Source organism: Mesoplodon bidens (genome assembly GCF_964165515.1).
Source record: "Mesoplodon bidens genome assembly, chromosome: 17".
NCBI classification, from domain to species: domain Eukaryota; kingdom Metazoa; phylum Chordata; class Mammalia; order Artiodactyla; family Ziphiidae; genus Mesoplodon; species Mesoplodon bidens.
Window position 1 is genome coordinate 44,844,861 of NC_138174.1, and position 23,583 is coordinate 44,868,443.

General features: G+C 31.4%; 1 protein-coding gene across 5 annotated transcripts in view; it reads right to left on the reverse strand.

Annotated features, from left to right (window-relative positions):
* DACH1 (dachshund family transcription factor 1) overlaps positions 1 to 23,583 on the reverse strand; it is a gene marked incomplete at both ends in the record, with an annotated part of 411,700 nt that overhangs the window by 99,950 nt on the left and 288,167 nt on the right. For 3 of the 5 annotated variants that reach the window (XM_081214577.1, XM_081214576.1, XM_081214575.1), the window contains 2 exons: positions 12,629 to 12,763; positions 16,130 to 16,265. The exons of the other annotated variants lie outside the window; for them this stretch is intronic. In XM_081214577.1, the coding sequence (XP_081070703.1) occupies positions 12,629 to 12,763; positions 16,130 to 16,265 (271 nt within the window). The remainder of the gene's footprint in view (positions 1 to 12,628; positions 12,764 to 16,129; positions 16,266 to 23,583) is intronic. 5 annotated transcript variants of the gene reach the window in all.

Here is a 23,583-nt window from a genome sequence, read left to right on the forward strand (position 1 = left end):
ACAAATATCACCATAACTATCATTAATAAATGGAACTGATACTACATATCAAAAAATCCAGATTTTTTACAGTGTTTTCATTCTATATAACATCATAATTCTTATGATACAATAAAAATCTTTTTGAAATCTTATAGCTCTGTGGACATTATGGCGACTTGTAGGTTTTCATTTTATTTAAATTTATGTTACTCACACAAATTAGGATATTTGGTCTACCATAAAAATATCATAGGTAGCAAACTTACTAATCAAGTTCTACAATATTTCCTAAGCTAAAATTGGAGGTATTTTTCAAGTAATTGATTGATCACCAACATAAATAAAAATCTATATGGTGGTTATCTATTAATCCCATAAGCCCTTTCTTTAAATATACATGTCCTATTAATACATGTTCTTTATTTTAAGTTTTGTTAAATACAAATTATTATATTTCATAGCATTTTTCATGAAGTAGGAAAGAAACAATATTCTGAACTTTATTTCCCTAGAAATAGTTTTGCAAGTAATAGGTGCAAACTATGATGCTAGTATTTGTGGAAAATGAAGTTCATTGATTATTTTGTTCTTTATAAAGTCCTGGTATATAAGGTTCCATAGAAATTTCACTTTAGAATGCTTTGCAATCAGGTGTATGGTATTAACTAGCCAACACTAAGCAAAGAAAGATTGTTTCCTTGGATGATACTGAGTATCAGTTACTCAAGGAAGTATTTTTATGGTTTTCTGGAATGACTTTCTATTGGCTCTTAAACTTTCTTTTATGTCTGACTTAATTTCTCTTAATGATTATGATTTTTAAAAAACTGTCATGGTTCACCTTAATATTTAATTATACAAATAAACTATACAATACCTTTAATAAAAAGGTAAATTATGGAAAATATCAATTAAAGAAAGCATGCATTACTTGACTATTTAAGATCTGGATTATTTTTTTTTTCTTTGCAAGACGCATATTGGATTTGCAATTTGTATAAATAAACTTACTCTACATATTACAGTTTATATATACTAGTTTAATTATATTACATTATTATTGATAATATCATATGAATTATTTGCTGTCATTAAACAGAGGTCTTCTGCCATAATTAAATGAAAGCAATGTAAAAGCATAACATTTTTGCTTGGAATATCAGTGACAGTTTTACTTGGTGTTAAGAATTAAATTTTGGTTATCTAAAAAAAATACACCCTGTGAAATTTGCTTTGTGATTGATTTTAATTATGTTGATTCTATGGGTTCTAAAAATGAGTTACTGCAGTATTCCATTCTAATATCCTTTAGCTTAACATCCTTTAAAAAACTTATTGACATTTATGACAAAATCACTGATCTTTGCCCAGTTCTTTTCTTCAACATTACAAATTTCAAGATTGTAAACGAAGTATTAAAAAAAGTACCATTGGGCTTCCCTGGTGGCGCAGTGGTTGAGAGTCCGCCTGCCGATGCAGGGGACACGGGTTCGTGCCCCTATCCCGGAAGATCCCACATGCCGCGCAGCGGCTGGGCCCGCGAGCCATGGCCGCGGAGCCTGTGTGTCCGGAGCCTGTGCTCCGCAACGGGAGAGGCCACAGCAGTGAGAGGCCCGCGTACAGCAAAAAAAAAAAAAAAAAAGTACCATTGTACAGAGAGAAACCTATTATGTGAAAAAAGTAAAAATAACCATCTTTAATCATATGAATTAATTTCATACATACTGTAATTTTTCTCATTTGGTGGTGGAGATTTAAATTATTAGCCATAAATAATTGGTAGAAAGAAAGAAATACATGTGTTGATAGTGTCCTATTGACTATTGATCATGTCACTTTCATGATTCCGAACTTCCCTCTTAAAATTCTCTCCTGATAAATAAATATTTCTCTTTTGGGGTTGGTCTAAACCAATGAGAATGGGACTATTTCTTCTTCATCCACTGCCATGATTCCTGAAACACTGACAGTATTCAGTCCATGAGTGTTTCATACATGAATGCTGTAAGAAGACAAATTTTTCTTCAAAGAGAAAATATAAACTCTAATTTGAATTCTAACTTTAGAGTTTCTCATTGTACCTTCCACGTACTATGGAAAAAAAATAATCATAAGGCCAGTCTACTTTTAAGAAGAAAACCTAAAGCTTTGGCTATTTGAAGTCAAAAGTAGGATTCAATTTGGACAATAAATGGACATTTTGAGAGGACTATAATCTCAGCTATTTGCATCATTAGCGATTTTTCCAAGCCTATGAAGGCTCTTAGAATAAAAAGGATTAGAGTGGAATCAAATATATATATATATATGAAATAAAATATTTGAGACCCTTGAGGAATATGAATTAATAGTAAGCAAAAAAAAAAAAAAAAAAGGAGGCTGTCTCCAATATTACTGGAATAGACTTCTCTCTCCTTCCACCCGTTGCCTAAACTTGAATATTGCATTTAAGTTGGGATGCAGCATGAGCTATGATTATGTTGGGATTGAAAGGATTTAGGTTCATCATTAGAAACTCAAAAGCAACAGAAGAAAAATGTAATCCTGTTGCCTTTGGCCTCTGAGTAATGTTTGGAGGAGAAACTGGAATTAGCATTCATCCTTTATTGGAGTCTTTTATAGATTTATAATCCAATGTTGTTTTTTCTTTAAGCTGGATCCTATTAAAGATGATATAAACTGAAAACTCAAAATATTTAGATTAAAACAAAACTAACTAAAAAAACCTCAAGAACAAATAAGTAAATTGCAGTTTAGAGGAAAACTACAGAAAAAATAAAAACTTGATTTCCACAATGCTTTTATTTCCATGTATGGCGATATAGTTAAATTCTTGATTTCTTTCTCTGTAGACAAAGGGAACCAACATTCTTGAGCAGAAAACTGTTCCAAATACTTTTCTAAGTGACGCATAGAGTATCTAACTTAAATCTTGAGAGATAAGGAAATACACTACCCTTAAATTGCCCACCTGCCTAGATTTGGATTTTATTTTAGATAGCATAAGTGGAGAGAACAGTGATTTGGAGAATGTGGCACTATTTGTCTTCAAAAATCCACCCCCCACCCCAATTGAAAGACAATTTATGACGTAGGTCATGTCTGGTCTTCCATCTTATCTGTAAATAAAAGCAAAACTCAGAAAGGCATTCCATCCTTAGATCTAGGTTTAAAAGGGCTATTTCTGTTAAAGGTCCCCAGGAAGTGTCACGTCCTCTCCCTTGTCATGAGAGACAACATAATAACATCCTTTAACACAATAATGATTTACTGCATATCTGTTTCCTAAAATTGTCTCATTGTTACCAGTAAAGCAATGCACACCACTGTCTATGACAATTGTCAATCTAGCTTCAGGTGTAAAACTACACCTACTGCATGACTGTAGAGGAGGTGGAATGGAAAACTTCCTGTGTATTCATGATGGCCAATAAAATGGAAGGAAAAAACAAAACCATGAGACACATAGCCATTTTTTAACAGAGTTTACATTTAGGCAAAATGTGGCAATAAGTATGGCATTTTTGAATAACTGCTATATAAAGGATTGTCCCGCAGTATCATCAATTTAATTCAAAATCTTCTCATTAGTATGCCTTAAAAAAATAAAAGAACAATGTCTTATTTCCTTCATTTAAAATTCATCTCTGAATTCTCAGCAACAAACACTGTGCCTGCCATATAGCAGGTAATTGCAAATCGTTTGCTGAAGAAATACAGAGAAAATTGCTTGCTTTTTTAAAAATAAATGGTAAATTTGTTATAATGCTGCTAAGAAACGATTTACAATGATTTATTTAAAGGTATGAGATTACAGCTATAAAACTATTCCATATCCTTCCACAAATGTTTCCTGGAATTGTGATCTTCTCTTTGGTGTTACTACTTACATCAAATGACCACTGATCAGATAAACCATTCACCCCTTTATGCAATGCACTGCAGCGCACCATAGTGACAGACACTGCAGATCTGGTTGTAAATAACACAGACCCAAACTCGCATTCACCGAGATTGAAATGCAATGACTTATGATTCCTGTCAGTCTGCTCCATATTCACTGTCCACCCTCTCTACCTTGCTCTCTGATCTGTGTCACTTCAAGTTGTGTTTGTGTCCTCTGGATGGATCAGTTAACTGAATGCCCCATCGAGCAGATCAAATGGAGCACCAAAATGTGACAGCACGGCTTCTACTAAGCCCTGGATTACTGCATTATCCTCTCTAGTCACACCTTGAATTCTATTCCTATGTACAGCCTCTTTCCTGAAGGGACCTACCATGTATACAATATATATATATATATATATTTTTATGCTCCACTAGCAACCACAAAATATTTAATAGTTATCCCAATTTTATAATTAATACAAAGATAATATCAAGATACAAAATTATATTTAAATCTGTATCCATATACTTCAAATGCAGAAGGAAAGAAGGAAGGAAAGAAAGAAAAAAAGAAAGAAAGAAAGAGAAAAAGAAAGAGAGAGAAAGGAAGAAAGAAAAAGAAAGAAAACTACTTCATTTTCTGGAAGTAGTTTTTACTGAAAAGAAATTAGCAAAATATAGTCCATCAAAGAATTCAATGTTGCCCCTTTTCAAAGGCTAAACCTTAAACATAAATATAATTACAAGTTTGAAATATAGAGCTATCATTATTTTTTAAATGTATCCTAACTGTCTTTTAACATATTCACAAATGTAAGAAGGCTAAACCAATTGTTTCCTTCATAAACAAAGAAGGAATATAAGTATCCATTAATTTATCTATAGCAAGAGACTGTGATCTGAAACTGAGGTAGAGATACATGCCAGGACTTCCAAACTCAGAAGAAGAGAACAACAGAATGGCAAACACTTCATAAAAGTCCACTGATTTGGGCCACTTATCACAGATATTTAACTAGAAGAGGAATTCCCTCAAGGTGTGACCTCATAAAGGCTGATACATAATGACATTGAAAATTACATTTCACTTAGTCTTAAAGTAATTTGACTTCACATATCAAACATGAAACCTGCTTTCTAACGTTTTATGTCACTTGCTATAGAATTAAAAATAAATCCTATCAACTCTTTCTTCATCTCTTAGATGCTGCACATTCAGACTGAATTGCTTGCATAAAAGTTTTAATTCTCAAAGCAATCCAAACAAAAACTCATTTTTCAATAAAAAGACATGTAAAGAAGAAAATAAAATTATAGCTATTTTTAAGACACATTTTCCATCTTGTACCTTAAAGAATGACATTGACTATAAATGAATAATTTCTAATAATGTCTTTTATGAGTGGCTCTTCTTAATCTGGGAATTTAGCAATTAAAAAATCTTAGTTATTACAATTTGGTGTGAATTATAGGACATCACAACCTTTGTCAACTACTTATAAAGGTACTTTATCAAGAGTAGAAGAAAAAAACAGTTGTTTTTAAAAATTGAGAAACATACTGGGCATTCATACTTTAAGTTTAATCACCACTTAGGTGGAGCTATATGCAATTACTTTAAAAAACCATCTCCATACACAATATATTGCATATAATTAATTCAATGAACTATCAAGGCTATAAAGTTTAAATAAGAAAGAAAAATATCATTAAAAACCTCAGCTATGGTCTAAAAGTTAACTAAGCAAAGTGATCCAGTGAACAAACCTAATTAAAATGCCTGATACAAACAAAGCTTCGACGAAAAGCACTAAAAACAATTGAATACTTATTTTATTAATCTAATGAATCATGTATCATATCATTACAACTTTGTATATATCATTAATTTCATTCCTTTCACTTAAGCCTTTTATTGGGATTACTTCAGTTATTAGTTGGTCTAATGTATTGGTTACCTCTAAATCTCACTCTACAATCTCTTCTTATCTTGTTGCATAAACCCTTGCGTGTTATTCAAATTGCTTCATTTATTATGATAGCTTCCCCATGTAAATTGTGCTGACTGCTCGCCCTTGCACAGTCCTCATTAGACTAATGAAAACCTTCAAACGAAAAAACTAAACAACCTGCCAAATAAAGGTCTGAGGTTATTATGAAAATTACAACTCTGGGAGCTGGAAGAAGCTCTATTCATTAATTCATGCTCAGCAAATTGCTAACTAATTTAGTTGCACTCCTCTGCATTAATGGATTATTTTATAAAAATGTTTTCCACAGCCCAAGACCTTTGGTGCATGCTTTTGAGAGGCTTGAATTCTAATCAACCTTAACAGTAAATTAGGAATGTAATATCTAAATAATAATTGGGATGGCATATGGAGGAAAATAGTGTTTAAAATCCCATGAAAGGTGCTTTTGGTTTTCAGCTTCATCTGTCAATTTCACAGTAGTTAAAACAATTGTACTTGTTTAATATTCTGAAACTGTAACATAAGATACTAGCGACAATGGTAATGTAAAAATTTAAGTAAAGTTTAAAATATAGCTTCTACTGAACAAAACAGATTTTCATATGCTGAAGTTATCACACAAATTTCTAGGAATAGTTTGCCAAAAGGCACAAGAATAAGTGGTAATAGATAAGGAAAAGTCAGAGGGAAACATCATACCTAGTTCTCCAGAATGGGTGGGCAATATCTCTTTTAAAATATGTTCAAAATACTATCAGGTTTTTATGCATTTAAATATAATAGCCATGAGTTCCATATTGACCTTTCATCTAATGTGTTATATAAACTCCTCCAAATTAGTTCCTGTATCTTTAAGATTTACCTGAGCTTTGCTGTCACCCTACAGGTCCTGCAAACAAGGCTGAATGATGTGTTAAATCATTCCATCAAGTTGATGGAGGAATTCAAACTGCTTCAAGCACAAGAGACAAGGGGGCTATTACTTTGCTTCTTAACTCATAACATAGCATTCAAAGTAGTATCACTCCCTCATCTATCAAATGAAGATAAAGCCCTGTGTGTTTGCCCATTTGCAGGGGCACACATAAGCACATGTAAGAATATTAAAAAGTTTCAATAAAAGCAGACTGTGAATATTAGGCAAGATTGGAAATATATTTTTAAATGTCATTTTTTTTCTTTTTTTATTAATCTCTTTAGAAGAGATTCTAATTTACATCTCAGAATAGAAAAATGTTCAAAAGTATTAGGTTGAAAGATATGAGATTGTAGATATCTCCTGTTTTGTTCTACAAAAACAACATCACACGAAGCTTATCTGCAGAAACTGGCATTTATATTTTGCTATTAGTTTAGTTAAAAAAGATTAAGAAAGCTCTCTGAGTCACTGAACTTTTAATGGCCTATTTTTTTGTACATTTCTTAATATGTCTAATCAGGGAAGAAAGGACAGTGTTTTGTACTTCTTTTAGAAACATACATATTTGCCCACGTATGAAATAAAAATATACAAAAAAATTGTTTTAGCTTCACTAAAATATATAGGGTATAATATTTCCAAAATGAAGTTTGAATTTGGAGCTAATTCTCAAATAAACATATAGAAGAATGTACACATTCCCTTTAGATCACTTCTACACCAAAATTTGTAAAATTTCACCTTGAAACTAGAAAAAATAGAAATCCATGGTTTAAGCAATACGCAAATAAATTCCAAAATTAAAAATTAGAGATAATCAATTCATTAAGTCAATAAACATCTTAAATGAAGGGAATAAAATAATTTATTCATAAATAAATCATTACATGAAGCAAATTTGTATGTGGAGCTAATATGTTAATCTACTAGTAATTTACTCCTACCTCACTTTTAATGCTATAAAAATATTAGCTATTGGCATGACTACATAAAAATATTTCTTAAACAGTGAGGAAGTTAGTCATTCTGTGCCTATCAAAAAAGCTGAAAAAAGTAAAGCTGAATAAGTGGAGTAACTAATAGTCTATTCTGTTTTTTCCATGGGGAAAAGACATTTCATCTGACTAAGTAAAAGTATAACTATTACCGTAAGTAAAATTATTATAAATGTATATTATTATTTATAATGTATCCAAAACTAAATACTCGCTAATAGCTTTGGCATCTAGGTCATGAAAATTACCAGCAGTGGTAACATTATTCAACTTTCTAAGTGTCCAAAAATGTTTCCAAAACCTAAAGTTATGGATGTCCTGGAGAAGCAACTGACATCTTCAGCATCAATAAATGGCCCTATTTCTTTTAGTAATGTTCATATTAATTGCATAATAATAAATTCCTGGAAAATGTAAACTTTAGGTAACATTGAGGTAGTTCATTTTATAAGTGGCTCACATATAGTGTGCTAACATTACCAAAATATAGAAATTTCTAAAGAAAAGGTTTTTCACTCTATGCACATCTATATAGTCACATGAGATACTAACAGGTTCAGATTTTTGATATATGTGTGTATGATATTTACTATAAATTAATTTGTGTAATGTTAATCTAGAATTGAAAAAAGAAAGTCATTTTTGAAGACAATCCTAAAAGTAGAATTTTTAAACAATGAGAAATGTGCAAAAGGAAATATATTTCAAAAAAATTATTTCCACAAATAGGAGAAAAGTGATGGCAGTCATTTAAGAAAGATGTTTTGTAGGAAAGTGGTCCACAAGGTTGGATGCTAAGAATAAAGCATTAATAAGAGGATATCCCAATATGGCCAGTTTGCTAACTACTTCATTGCCTCTAGTGCTTTGTCAGGAGTCACCAATGAAAGTTGTCATATTTTTTATGAAAACAAATAAACGGAAAAGCCTCAACCATAGGGAAAATTAGAATATATATGAAGAAAAATTCTGTGCAACTGTAGCAGCAAAAGAAGAAGGGAAGTTTTGCATTTCGTATGGTTTATTTCACATATCTGACATTCAGTAAATATTGATTATATCATTTTGGTTTATTTAGTCCAAGACTGAAATACACTAACATAAATTAGGTATTCAGTACTTAGTTCCAATTATAAATGCTCACATTTTCTATAATTGGAAAAAAGCTGATACTGTAGCATACATTTGATTTTTGTTAAGCAAAAAATTAGATAAATTCCATAATAACAAAAATGTGCACATGAAACTACATGCAAGGTATGAAACATGTTCAAAAATGTGTTGGAAATAGCAATTAAAGCAATTTTAGAAAAACCAGGGAAAAAATTATGCATAAGAGAAGTAACATTGTAAATTAGCACCAAGAGACAGATTTTGTGGGGATAAAGAGAAAAGTGCAGCATAAAGAAACAGGGAGCCTGTTTAAATAATTTAAATGCCGGGCATATATTCGGAGAAAACTCTAATTTGAAATGATACATGCACCTCAATGTTCATAGAAGCACTATTTACGATATCCAAGTCATGGAAGCAACCTAAGTGTCCACTGACAGATAAATGGATAAAGAAGATGTGGTACATATATACAATGGACTATTGCTCAGCCATAAAAAAGAATAAAATAATGCCATTTACAGCAACATGGATGGACCTAGAGATTATCATACTAAGTGAAGTAAGACAGAAAGACAAATATCATATGATATCTCTTATATGTGGAATCTAAAAGAAAAAAAGATACAAATGAGCTTATTTACAATACAGAAACGGACTCACAGGCATAGAAAAAAAAAAACTTATGGTTACCAAAGGGGAAAGGGTAGGGGGAGGGATAAATTAGGAGTTTGGGATTAACATTTACACACTTCTTTATATAAAATAGATAAACAAAAGGGCCCTACTGTATAGCATAGGAAACTATACTCAATATCTTATAATAACCTACATTGGAAAAGAATCTGAGATTCTCAGCATACAAATTAATTTTGGTATCTATTTTTAACATCAATGTTTTCTTAAGAATTATTATCTTTTGAATGATTTAAAGTGGTAGGCAGCAAATTACATTTAAGAAGTTCAAGCCTAAAATGACACAAACATGTAATTAATTTCTCTACAAATGTCTCTAAATGAAGTCACTTGTTTTAATAGAGATATGTGTAGTAAGAAAGTTACAGGGCAAGTATGCAGCACATGATAAATGTAGTCATGAAAGAAAACAATTTTTAATTTAGTAGACCCTATCAATCTAGAAAGCCTATGAATATTTACTATTAATTCAGTGTGCTGAAAAATAGATAAAAGAGTGAGAGTACATAAAAGAGATGAGCATCATATAATAAAATTCTTACTATAAGAGTATCAAAATCTATTACAATGTCCACGATTCCATAACTACATTTGAAATTATGAGTTTAAAGGTAGTTTCACATTTCTAGGGAGAATATTAAAAACTTACTTTCCTTTATGAAATATACATTAAAATATTGAAAAACTGTTGGTATGTGATCAAGGTCTTTATTCTGACAGCAAAACCATTTTAAAAATTTAAGATGTGATAAGAAGTACCAATAGCGATATAGAAAATTTTTGTGTATATTCCTGGCCAGAACATTCTACTGTTTCATATAAATGTATGTTCTAAAGGTTATGAAATTCCACCTTTTGCCTTTCATCATCACAGTTATTTTAACTTACTTTCGCCATCTCTTAGAATCTTCTAGTAATTTAGCACAGATCAATATGCATTCATAGATTGTCTAGTCTGTTTAAAGCAAATGTAATACACACATGACTCCAAGGCATATATAGTCTAGTACTGGAAGCAGACCAATGAAAAAATAACTTCCAAATAACAAGGAAAATGTAACGAAGATTTGCGGGGCAGGCACACAGGAAAACCAGCAGTGGGATCCCTATATCAACCTAGTATGGTATCTCAGGAAAGGCTCTACGATAGCAAAGTTAAAATAGTAGTAACAAATAGATGATGGGTATATAGACAGATGATGGGCAGATAGGCAGATAGAACTCAAGACTCATGGAAAAAGAAAGTTACAAAAATTATAGTCAACTCAACTTGAAACATGAGATTGTAGAAAGCTCCCACCAGAAATTCCAGTGAGGTTCATTATTCCAATCACATTATTGGTCATTCCTTTGGTGGTCTCTTCACTACCACCTCCGGGCTGTTATATTTCACTCCCAACCTTTTTTCACCAAGGTTCTGCAAGAGAACTAAACCCTAATATCCTGACAACCACTGTATATTATAAAACTTCTCTCTTATGCATTTCAAGTGAAACTAGTTATGTAGCATCTATGAGAAAACTGAGAAATGAATCACCAAAATCATTTTCTATAGGGCTTCATTCTTTCATAGAACTCTAGTGGAGAATGGCTACTTAACCCAAATAATGAATTTTTATATTTCAATATTCTTACTTAAAACTTAAATCCTCTATGCAGTTTTATATTTTGTTACTATAAGGATTTCCATAATATTTCCTCAAATTGTTTTTTGATTAAATATAAAAGGTATATGTCAAAAGATACATAAGGCATTACATATTTTTCTTCATTTTTGAAGAAGAACTCACAGAAAATTAGAATTAGACATTTAGAGGCAATCTCGTTCACTGATGCACTTGTATATATTCCACCCAGCTTTGTGATAATATTTGATAGTGAATTTTAAAATAAATAATTAGGAAGTTGCCTTAATGCTGCTCTCAAATATGCCTAGATTTTGACATGTTAGCACCTAGAAAAGATTACCATTTTCTTATTAATTGCACAATGCCGATAATTTAATTTATAGAAATACAGTGTTCTTTCTTCCTAAGGACTCAGCAGAGCTGTTTTCATGTTGAATAGAAAAATGTTTATGTAAGCATTTTTACTTTTTGTGAATAGTCATTTTTGAGGAAAAACGGTTGCTCCACCTTAACTTAGTCTTTCTCCAATCATGTCATTCTGATTATCTAAATAGTCAATTTTACTTATCTTCCTTTTTGACAGCCAATGAATTCTATCTTTTGCATAATTATGTTTTCCAAAGAAACAATCCTTTTCATAATGCTGATTACTTGATATTCATGTCAAAAAAAGGTAGTCAAAGTATCCAGTCCATATTATTAATAAAATCTGAAAATATTAAATTAAGATGAAAAAGATATGGCAGGTCTCCAGTGGTCCCAATTTAAATTTACCATTTGAAAACATTAATTTGCATCCAATAGCATAAATTTCCAACACACATGTAAAATAATATTTCAATTCTCCATGAAAGTATTTCATGAAATAAGGCACGAAAAGACAAATTTTTGCCTGTGAAAATGAGTTAGGCTGGTACAAATAAAATATATAGGAAACTCTCACAGCTTTGCACAATCTGGGCTTTGTTATTTGTTGCATACACTTTAGAAACAGCTACTAGTACATTGGTTGATAAGATTCACTATATTTCTTGGTTGATCAAGTGACCATGTGTCTTTTAATCCAAAAAATAATCATAATAATCCTTTGTATATTGTCCTTGTTCTATTATGTTAAGTAAAATGACAATTGACCCTAAAAGCATGGAGAAAGATGAACTATAGTCCTTGAGGAACTCAGAGATAACAATTAAAACAAACAATTCTCTTTTTAAAAACGTACTGGAAAATAAATGAACATTTACCTGTTGTTTAAGAGAAATATATCTCACTCATATTTCTTTTTTGTTGAATAGGCATTTTACCTAATGTAGGTTTTTAAAATGTTTATATGCCATCTTCTAATATAATCTAGAAATATACTTTGTTCTGTGATTAAAACCTAGTTCATATGTTGAGGAGGAAAAACAAGACCTCATAATCATATATTACCTTTTTCAATATGCATCCTTTTCGACTCATGTCCCATGTCATGACCAGCCAAATCTCCCTCTTTGGGCCCAGGGAGTACGTTTGGTGACAAACCCATCAGCATCTGGTTCATGGACAAACCATTCTGATGGACAGCTGTCAAGTCAGAAACAAAAGAAAAAAGACTAAAACATCATAATACACAATATTCAAATACTTATTTAAACTCTTTTGGGCTCAGAAATAAATATAATACTATGGTCTAACTTTAAAATTATAATCTATCTCTAAGTTGAACACTGTGAGAACTGATAACTATGATAATTTTTGAGAACAAGCAGAAATATATTGAAAATGAAACTGTTTTATCTTATTTTTATTTCACATAAAATACGTATATTTTCTCATGTCTGGAATACTTCTGTATGGCTATACCCCTATAAACATTACCAATGAAATATTCAAGCTTTATCTAATGTATCACATTCCCTCCTTAGCATATAACATTCCTTAACTCTGCAAAAACTGCAACCTTAACGTTAGAACACTCTTTAACACTATAAAGTTAAAACATAATTTAAGAAAAATTCTAGCGGCATGAGAGGGCAAAGAGAGTTTTCAACAAGTTAAGGCACTGAAATAGCTGTTTCAAGAGTCCTATTCTAGTCAATAAAACACGAAGTTTCACAGATATCAAAGTACTTCTTTAAAAATTGGGATTTGAACTCAAATTTAAAAATAAGAGTCCAATTAATACCTAATAAATGGTTGAATGACTAAAAACAATAATTTCTTTCTTGAACCATTAAGAGTAACCTGTCACTACTGAAATGATAAAGCAGATGATCAAATACCCTTATGATCACAATCCAGTCAATAAATGTCTTAATAAATTGCCCATGTAAATCTTGGTTTTGTGCAAAAATTTTGAAGAAAAATCATTCTATAAAACCTTACTTTCACTGCAAAAAATATAATTTTAAAATATGTGTAAAATAATATATAAGACTATGTTAGGAATTACCATTTGGAAATCACCATAGTAATAATTGTTTCAGGGAAGAATCTTCAATGAACAATTCTGAAAGTAGCGAAGTGAAAGTTTGATGAAGAATAGAACATTTACATAATGTTAAGATATCTCCTCACAGGATACTTATTATCTACAAAGGTTAAAAACAATTTAAAAAGGGACTTTACAAGAGAGAAATCTAGAAGTCAGTCACTACCTCAGCCAAGTGATGGTTATCACAAGTATTGGCAAAATATCATATATCTTCTGAAATCATGCACTGAGAAGGACACACTATCATGTCTGTGTCATTCCTGCCAAAAATACATAACTGAAGTCAAATTATGAGAAAACATCAAAAAATTCCAACCTGAGGGACATTCTATAAAATAAATGGTATGTATTCTCCAAAAATGTCAAGGTACTGAAAGATAAAAAAGATTAAGGAACCATTTCAGATTTAAAAGGATTAAGGGCATATGACAAGTAATTTCAACATGTGATCCAAGATTGGATTTTGGACCAGGAAAGAAAAATCTCTTATTATTAAAAATATTAGTCAGAAAAAAAAGGAAAAAATAATAGTGGGAAAGCTGGTGAAATTTGAATAAGGTGTGCAGCTTAGAGAATAGTACAATAATAGTCTTAATTTCCTGATTTTAATCACTATTCTGTGGTTATGTAAGGGAAATTCCTTGTTTGTAGAAAATAAACAATGGAGTATTTGAGGTAAAGAAGCACAGTGTCTGTGATAAAGACAGTAAGGTGGCATTAGGCCTTTATCAGGTGTATCTTTCAGAAAGATCAACTGATTCAGTGAAACTGGATGGTAAATATTTAAGAATTTTTAATTATTTTTGAAATTTTTATGTTAGTCCAAAGTTAAAAATAAATATGCATACCTTTGCACATGTATGTGTGTATATGCATATATGTGTACACATGTGTGTACATGTATCAATATTTCCATTTGGACAATTATGGTAGTCCATGCATGCAAAAGTAATTACTTTGTTTCTATCAAGAATTTTAAAATATGATTAGTAAAACAAAGAATGTATATCAAAACTCTCAAATATTTCCCTATGTGTATTTCTGATTAAGTATTATGAAAAAAATATAATTATCTTTTCTAGGACAGCTCCTTTCCAATGATACCTTAAAAAGCATTAGACATGAAACCAAATATTCATCATTAAATTTCTGATTCTAGTAACAGCATGGCACAAAGGCATACCGAAGATATTTTATTTGAAAAATGCTTTGAAGTAGTGTGAACTGAGGTTTACCAGCCCCAGAAATATAATTGATTTGGCAATGATTATCAAGTACTATATCCATTTTTATTAATAAACAGTAACAATCATCTCTTACAAACTTAGGGAAATATGTTATAAACAGGCTAAATAAAGTATACATATTTAGAATTACATTGAATTCTAAGGAATTGTCAATGACTGACTATTTTAAAAATAATTTTATTACATACAATTTGGCTAATATTTATGTTATCTTCCTCTACAGTATCTATATTGAGGATATGCAAACTTTCCTTTACAGCTTATAAAGACACTTTCTAGGAAATGCTTTTTTCTATTATGAAGATATTCTCAACAACCAAATAACTTCAATAAATTTTGTGTAATTAAATGAAGTTTATGCTATAAGCATGATTTCCTAAAATAATAACTAAAGTCTGTAAACAATACAGTAAGTATTGGTTCTAGCAACCAAGGTAGGCACTGTTAATATGCTCATTTTATTGGTAAACAATATTAGATTCTTGTACATACACAAAATAACCAGTTAATTGAATGGTGTATTAACTTTACTCTTAATTTTCTTGGCCATGAGGACCAGGATTAAATATCTGAAAATGTGATCATGAAATAAAATATAACCTTACTTTTTAGAATTTAATAATAATAACATGTGATGATAATATGCATTATGGACTGTTACCAATTCAAATCCTAAAATTTAACCAATTTCACACTCTTCAATCTATTGATCTTCTGAATGACTACAAAATGTTTTAAAAATCAGTTATTTTGAATTCTATTTCTTTTATTCCTCTTTGTGGATGTCTTTGTCAATGCAAGGATGACGTTTAAAAATTACTGAATTTTAAAAAATGGCAGGGATGGGATTGAAGGAATGAAGAGGAATAAACCATAAACAGTATATACTTGGACGCTAGGTATTTGAGAGTTGGAGGTGTTTACCTCAGAAACTAATCTAGAAGGTTACTTACTTTCTCTAACTGTTTCATAGCTCAAATCTTCATGTGTGGCATCAAACACAGGGAGTTTATATCAGAACCTGTTAATGTAGTACCATACCTCATGATATTGCAAACTGGGAAACATAATTTTGAGAGATGGCTACTGCTACAGAGAGTCAGAACATGATACATCTGAGATCTATTTGGAATGAAGGCATTTTGATTAGAAAAGCCAGCTGCACCTAATAAAGTTTAAAATGGTGACAAGTGGAAGTATGACACCTACGGATTCTGTCCGAGGAGCTCTCAGTCCGCGCTGGGGAGCTGGACACGCTGCTGCTGCGGTGTGATGATGCGTGGCTGCCAGGCCTTCGGCCCTCCTCCAGGGAGGGGGCAGGCGAGGGGCTGTCGGGAACACGCTCCTACACCACCATGGTTGGGGGGTGAGGAGGGGGAGAAAAGAGGTAAATACATTGGACCTTTGCTTAAGGAATGTTGATTTTTCTTAATTCTATAGATATGTGAAGACAAACACATTTTTTCATCAACATTTAACTGGATAAAAGGACATCTTTTATCTTGAGAAAAGTCAAAGTAAGGAAAGACTAGAAAGGAAAATGGTTCTATAGGTGAACATCGCTGTAGTAATGGCAAATGTCAATGCCTTCTTTGGATAAAAAGAGAGATCAAAAAAGACATCCAGTTTAGAACCATTAGACAACAACGAATTAACAGAACAAAGCAGGTTTTAATTCTAGACAATTACCAAGTAAAAAAATCTTTAAATAAATTATATTGCTTCAACAAGTGTCTAGGATCATTTAACACAGAGATTATCACCATGACATCACAATAATAATACCAGAGGCATTGTTAACACCTATTTCATTATGGGGCTGCTCTGGATATACTTAGTCACATTTTAAGGCATCATAAAAATCTATTATTATTTAACATTTGAATAATTTTCTTTGATTCTAATAATTTTCGGGTTCCTAGCTCCAATGCAACCACACAAATATATTAGGGAAAATTCATGAAATATTTATTAGTTGTATCACAGGGAAACCTGGTATCATGTTTCCTGATACTTTTCTATGTTAACACTCAGGTCCCACTCCATACCTTCCCCTTTAATTCTTGCTCCTTCCCTATGAGACCAATGTGCAAATGTATTATATAACTGTCTCCAATGAGCTATTATAAATAGAGTTACTGATTAAGAAATAAGATACTCATTTGTTAATATTTTCTTCGAGCAACAAGATGTTTATACCTTCAGCTATCAACACACACAGGCCTTGAAGAACAGTCTTTTCAATAATTCATAAATATTTGGAAGTGTACAAATAAACTGATACATGATACATAATAAATAATAAGTAAATTATTCCTGATTGGAGTGCAAAGATGCAAATATAAAAAAAAGCAGACTTTTTAAAAGAAAAAAGTTCTAAAATGGAATCGGCCTGTAGGAGGCTGTTTTCAAAATATCAAAGGCTAATGTAATATGGAAAACAGACAAGGCTTTGTACTAACAGAGGAAGAGGGTAATGTATGTCTTCAATCTCAAAATTTCCTTTAAGCCTTGTGATGGGTTGCAATTCTACTTTGAATTAGAATCATCTGGGAAGTTCCTCAACATGCCTATGCCTGGGCTTTACTCCCCAAGATTCTGGCTTACTGAGGGTCATGAGTTGAATTGTGTCCCTCCAAAATGATTGAAGTCCTGACCCCCAATACCTATGAATGTGAGCATTTGGAAATAGGGTCTTTGCAGATGAAATTAGTTACAATGAGGTCATATTAAAGTAGGGTGGGCTCTTCATCCAACATGACAGATGGCTTCTCAAGAGGACATTGTGAAGATATGGGAAAAATGTGAAAGATGGAAAAATTGTGAAGAGGGAAAAATGTCATGTGAAGATGAGGTAGAGATCTGAGCTCTGCAGCTGCAAGCCAAGGATTGCCAAGGATTGCCAGCCACCATCCGAAACTATGGAGACGCAAGGAAAGATTCTACCTAGAATTTCAGAGGGGGCATGGCACTGCTGACATCTTGCTTTTGACTCCAGAAATGTGAGGGTATAAATTTCTGTTGTTTTAAGCTAACCAGTTTGTTGTACTTTCTTACAGCGGCCTTATACACTGAGTCTGAAGGGGGGCCCAGAAGCCAGTATTTTTTAATGCTCTCCAGGCGATTTTAACATATATCCAAGACTGAGCACCTCTTGTTTCATACCCTTTTAATTTTTCAGTCCTACACATTGTCAATAAACATCTTCAACAGAGGTTTCATTCTTGAGGATCATGACAAATAAAATGAAAGTAACCCTCAAGATAGCCAAGCCGTCTTCCAAAATCCATACATAAAACTGTTTCTCAATATACATTACATAAAATAAAAAATAGTCCCATAAGAAACTTTACAACAAGTAATTTGCCATGTTAAATAATATTGTACCAGAAGGAAAAAAGAAAAAAAGTCAACTAAATTCTACTCTCAAAAGTTGCAAGACGTATTTTTAAACTCTATGTCTCACATGCAAAATGAACACAATATTAGCTATTTTTTCCACAATAAATAAAACAAGCTATGCTTCTAAATGGTCTAAGTTCTTTAGTTCGCGTGGCAAACAAATGACCTACATTTCTAAAAAACAAACACATATACGAATTAAAAGAGTGGAGAATCCACATCTGGATGCCAAAAGTTACTTCCTATCTTCTAATTATAATTTAAAAGCAGCTGGGATTATAAATCTTTCTTCTTAACATTCACCCCTACCTTAAACTATGAAGCAGCTTCAAACTGTACATTTATTATGTGTTCAGTTTGATGAGCTTTGTCGAGATCTAGACTGTTTCCATAACCCCAGAAAGATTTCTCATGCCCCTTCCCAGTCTATTCCTCCTATCCCCAGAAGCAACGGCTTTCTGAATTCTATCACCAGGGAGTAGTTTGGCTGGTTCTAGAATTTCATAAAAAATGGACTCATATAGTACATACTTTTTATGTCCTGTTTTTTTTACACAACGAAATGTTTCTTAGATTCATTCAGGTTATCACATGTATTAATAGTTTATCTTTTTTACTTTTTAATATATTCAATTGCACAAATATCCCACAGTTTTTGATTTAAAAATAAGGCAAGAAAATAAGTTCACATCAAGTCTTTTCAATCACAAATCAGAGGATAATCTTGGCTTCTGTGCAGCATTCAAAGGCTGGAGTTTGTATCATTTTTGGAATATCTGTGCATTGATTATAGAGTATGGATTTATAAAACTGTATAGAACTCCTTTTTAGTCTGTTTAAATGTATTAATAAACCATGCTATAGTTAACTACATACATGACCAGATATACATGATATAGAGTCTAACCTTGATTTCTCGAAATTCTGATAAAGAGGTACATAAGTTTGATAAGCTTTAAAGCTAATTCCTAAGACATCTAACTCTTAACACTTGGATTATGCAGAAACACATGGTATATATTTAGGAAACAACATTATTATATTTTTATATAAATAAAATTTTCTAAATTAGTCATTCTATTTTCTCCAAAAGTTTACTCAATCAAAGTTTATCCATCAATACATTTTAATATTCCTCTTAATAATTATGTAAGTGATCATATTTTCAGTGGCATGTGTTTAGCCAAATAGAGGTAAAGTGCAATCTTGAAATAAATCAATCCCTCTAAAATCATTTTGCAATTCTGAGTTTCCTGTCATAATAGATTTCTCAGTAGCACTAATGGAAAGCATGAAAAACTGATTTTTCCTGAGATATTTGACTCATAACATACGTAAATATTTAATGCACAAAACTCTAGTAACAATGATTGTGCCATTGAACAATTATTTATTTATTTTCCACATAAGTATAACAATTTTTTCATTAGTCAATTTTATTTAACTGTATAAGTTTTCCTTGATGATTCTTTTCATTCATGCATTATTCACTTATTCACTTATACATTCATAACACTCTAAAGGTCACATAATAAACTAAGTCAAAAATAAGCTAGATTAAAATCTTAATGTAAGATAATATTAAATCTTAATTTAAGGCTTAAGAAGCATAGGTGAAATTGTAGTATTTATTTTAGCTTTAGCTTATTTTTACTTTAATTATATTTTTTACTTTAATTATATTTTGTCTAAGAACAAAGGATACAGACAATATTTAATACTTTTACTTAAAGAAATATTTTAATTTATGCAAATTTTTACGCTTTAGAAGCTTAAGTATTCAATTGAAACTTTCTATAAACTGAGTCACAACATATTCAGTCATTTCACTTAATGTATAATTTCAATCTTTGGAACATGATGTATTGTTCTTTGAAGAATTTCATTAAAGTAAAATCCATTGAGCAAGTAAGATTTGAATACATTGTTGCACAATAAATTAATTTATTTCAACAGCTTAATTCTTTTATCATATTTATATTCTTGCCTTTCCAGAGTATGTTATAAGATGGAGAATAATGGAGACAGTAAAGAATTGCTTAGGAGAGAATCTCATAATTATTACTGAAACAAAATAGATAATGAGTTTTATTCAGACATAATAAGAAGGAAGCAGTTCAATGTCTATAGGGTAACTATGTAAACTGGATTTATCATTTCATTTGTGTGAGACCCTTTAACCTCCAAGATGGCCCTGAAGTAGGACAAAAAGGAAGAATATTTAATTTAATACTTCAACACACTGCTTTATAGTCCTGCATCATAACTCCACCAATCAATAAAACACAATCTTTTGCAGTGTTCCATCTTTATAAAACTAGCCACAATAATAAATGAAAGAGGAATACACTCTCACTGAAAAAAATAGGTCATACTAATAAACTAATGGTATCAGAATAACAATAAAGGAAAAGCTGCATTTATTGCCTCTGGGTAGAACAAGAAGTATTGGTCTCTACCACAATTCAGAATCAAAGGTGGAATTTAAAACAATGAATTCTAAAATTCTAAAATAAAAAGGAGTTTGGGATTAACATATACACACTACTATATATAAAATAGATAACCAATAAGGACCTATTATATAACACAGGGAACCATACTCAATATTTTGTAATAACCTATAGGGAAAAAGAATCTGAACTGAAGCTAACACAACATTGTATATCAACTGTACTTCTATAAAAAAATAAATTAAATAAAAATTAAATAAAACATACAAAAGGTTCAGTATTACACACGTGATTAAACATTAAAAAATGTATTGTGTCTGCTGCCTCATCTCCACCACAAAATGCATTATATTTTATCAACTTAAAATATTTTCTTAGAGTAAGATTAAATAATCACAACTCATTTCTCTAAATGGGTTATTTCATTTAGCTTTACTTTATATTGTTCTCTTTAATTATCTTCATTTTTATCTCTTTATCAGTTAGCAATTCCCTTATTGAGTATGTTATAGAAGTGGGGAGAAGATATTCTAATGTTAAATTTATCTTAATACAACTTTTATCTTATGAAACTGAAGTTGACTAGCACTTTATAAAACCTAAACTCCTGAGCTTTAACACAACTCAGACTTCAATTCATTCATTCAGAGAATATTTACTAAACGCTTAATATATGCCAGTGTTCTAAGCTCTGGTTACATGTAAGTAAACAAAACTGACAAAACTCCTTTCCCTCATATATCATCATATATCAGCATATATCATCAGCTAGTAAATACTGTTAGTGAAATCCAGAATCATACACACTGATTGTGACATCCATCCATATTCTTTCATTCTGGAAAAGTGAAGAGAATGGATAAATAATAGTATTGGGATTCTGGGTTCAGGAAAATGTTAAAAAGTACTTCTGGAAGACATAAACAAACCTAATATACTTGTATCTGGTAGAAGATCTGGTAGCCACCATCAAAACTCCTTAACTCAGAGTTCTAAATTGAGGTTTCAAGGGATATTTACATAGCTCTTTTTATTTGTTTTGATGATGATACTAAAGAAATACTCAATTTTGCTAAATGGGAAAGTGTTAAGACCCATGAGTGTAATCATAAACAACCTCATTTTATTCTCCTACTGTCTCTTCAAACTTATTCAGTGTTGGTAGGGAACTATATTTTTCCCACATCTGTATGAAAATTCAGGCAGCCTAGTAACTTTCCAGATTCTTATTTGGTAATATAAAATCCTACAGTTACTTTGAGCAGCAAAAGGCAGTCTTAACTCAGAAGTTATATCTCAGGCTTATGTAATAATAAATACTATTATCTTAATTAAAAGAGAGGTCCCTCCTTTTCTATAGTCAAGTAGGTAGAATAGAGGGAGGAGAGCACGGAAGAAATGGTAACTTCTGATTTGGCCAGCATTGCCATCAATTGGCATCACTCTATTCATGCCAAATATTTAAAGCCAACTTTTTATCTAGTTAAGGCACTGTGTATATTCTAAGTGGCCACTACCTCTATGAACTGCTTACAGTTCCTTGATGGGTCTAATTCGTCTCTGTGTTCCTCTGTTCTCTGAATTTCTGGCATAAGTGCATCTGGATGCTTGATTCAAGTTGATCTGGGTGCAAGAGTACTTCATAGATGGTGGTGTATGCTTTCACTGGAAGTGCATAATGTCTTCTTGGTTGCATTTTATGATGCCAGCCACCACTAATAATCATAGCCCAGATTCATCACGTCATTAGGACATGCAATTTGATGAGTTTGAAATATATCATTCCATACTCATTTATTTGCAAGAAGATTTCTATGAACAGAAAGTTTCTCTCGTGCATCATTGTGTTATCCTGAGGGACAGTCTGTATGGGAAAGGCAGGAAAATGCTTGATTCCACCCCTTCATCCTTTATTTAAACCCTTATTTGTCCTTTAAAAGAATCAATTCCCTAGAATTCTCCAAAGGATAATTATATGATATTTAGTATTATTATAAACTCATGGATCTAAATATGTCTTATATTTCAATACACTGATGTATGGCATCCTTAGTGGTAGTTGTGTTTTAATACTTCCTTTTTCTTGTTGGCATTCTCTTTTCATATTTAATATCAATACCCAACTTAACACTAAGAGAGAAGACTTAACTGTTTCTCTAAATCAAAGTAAAATTTAGATGAAATAGTTTTTTTGCAAAAAAAAAAGTTTAAAAGTGATGCATACATCTAGAGTTATTTATGGTTGTCCCAAGATAAACTATTCTGTACCCCAAAGCAAACATGAGGTAAATGACATTGCTGTTAAGATTTTTTAATCTACTTCAAGAATCCGGTTACTCTGGTTCTAGTTTTTATAATCTTTAAACATTTTGAACTTCACGCAAGTAAAGTCCTATTTACTGATATAGTATTTTAGGGATCTGTTCTGAAAAAAAAGTATTAGAGAATGGAAAATGTATACATTGTATTTAATTTTTTTTCAATGTTTAATTCTTTAAATGAGAATGTCATAGACAATCTCTATCTCTCTCTCTCTCTCTCTCTCTCTCTCTCACACACACACACACACACACAACAGCAGATTGGAAGAGAAAATTAACAAATTTAAGTCATATTCCCTGTTCTCAGAAAAATGCTGTAACATGGCATGTGAGGAAAGATTATTCAGTAACGTAGAATAATTTGAATGTTGCCAAATTTCTCAAAAACAATTCCATATTATCACTAAAGAAAAGTGAAATCTGGAAAAAAAATGCATTTAAAAGTCTTTGTATACTACTGAACTAGCAAACCCACCAAAAGCAAAAT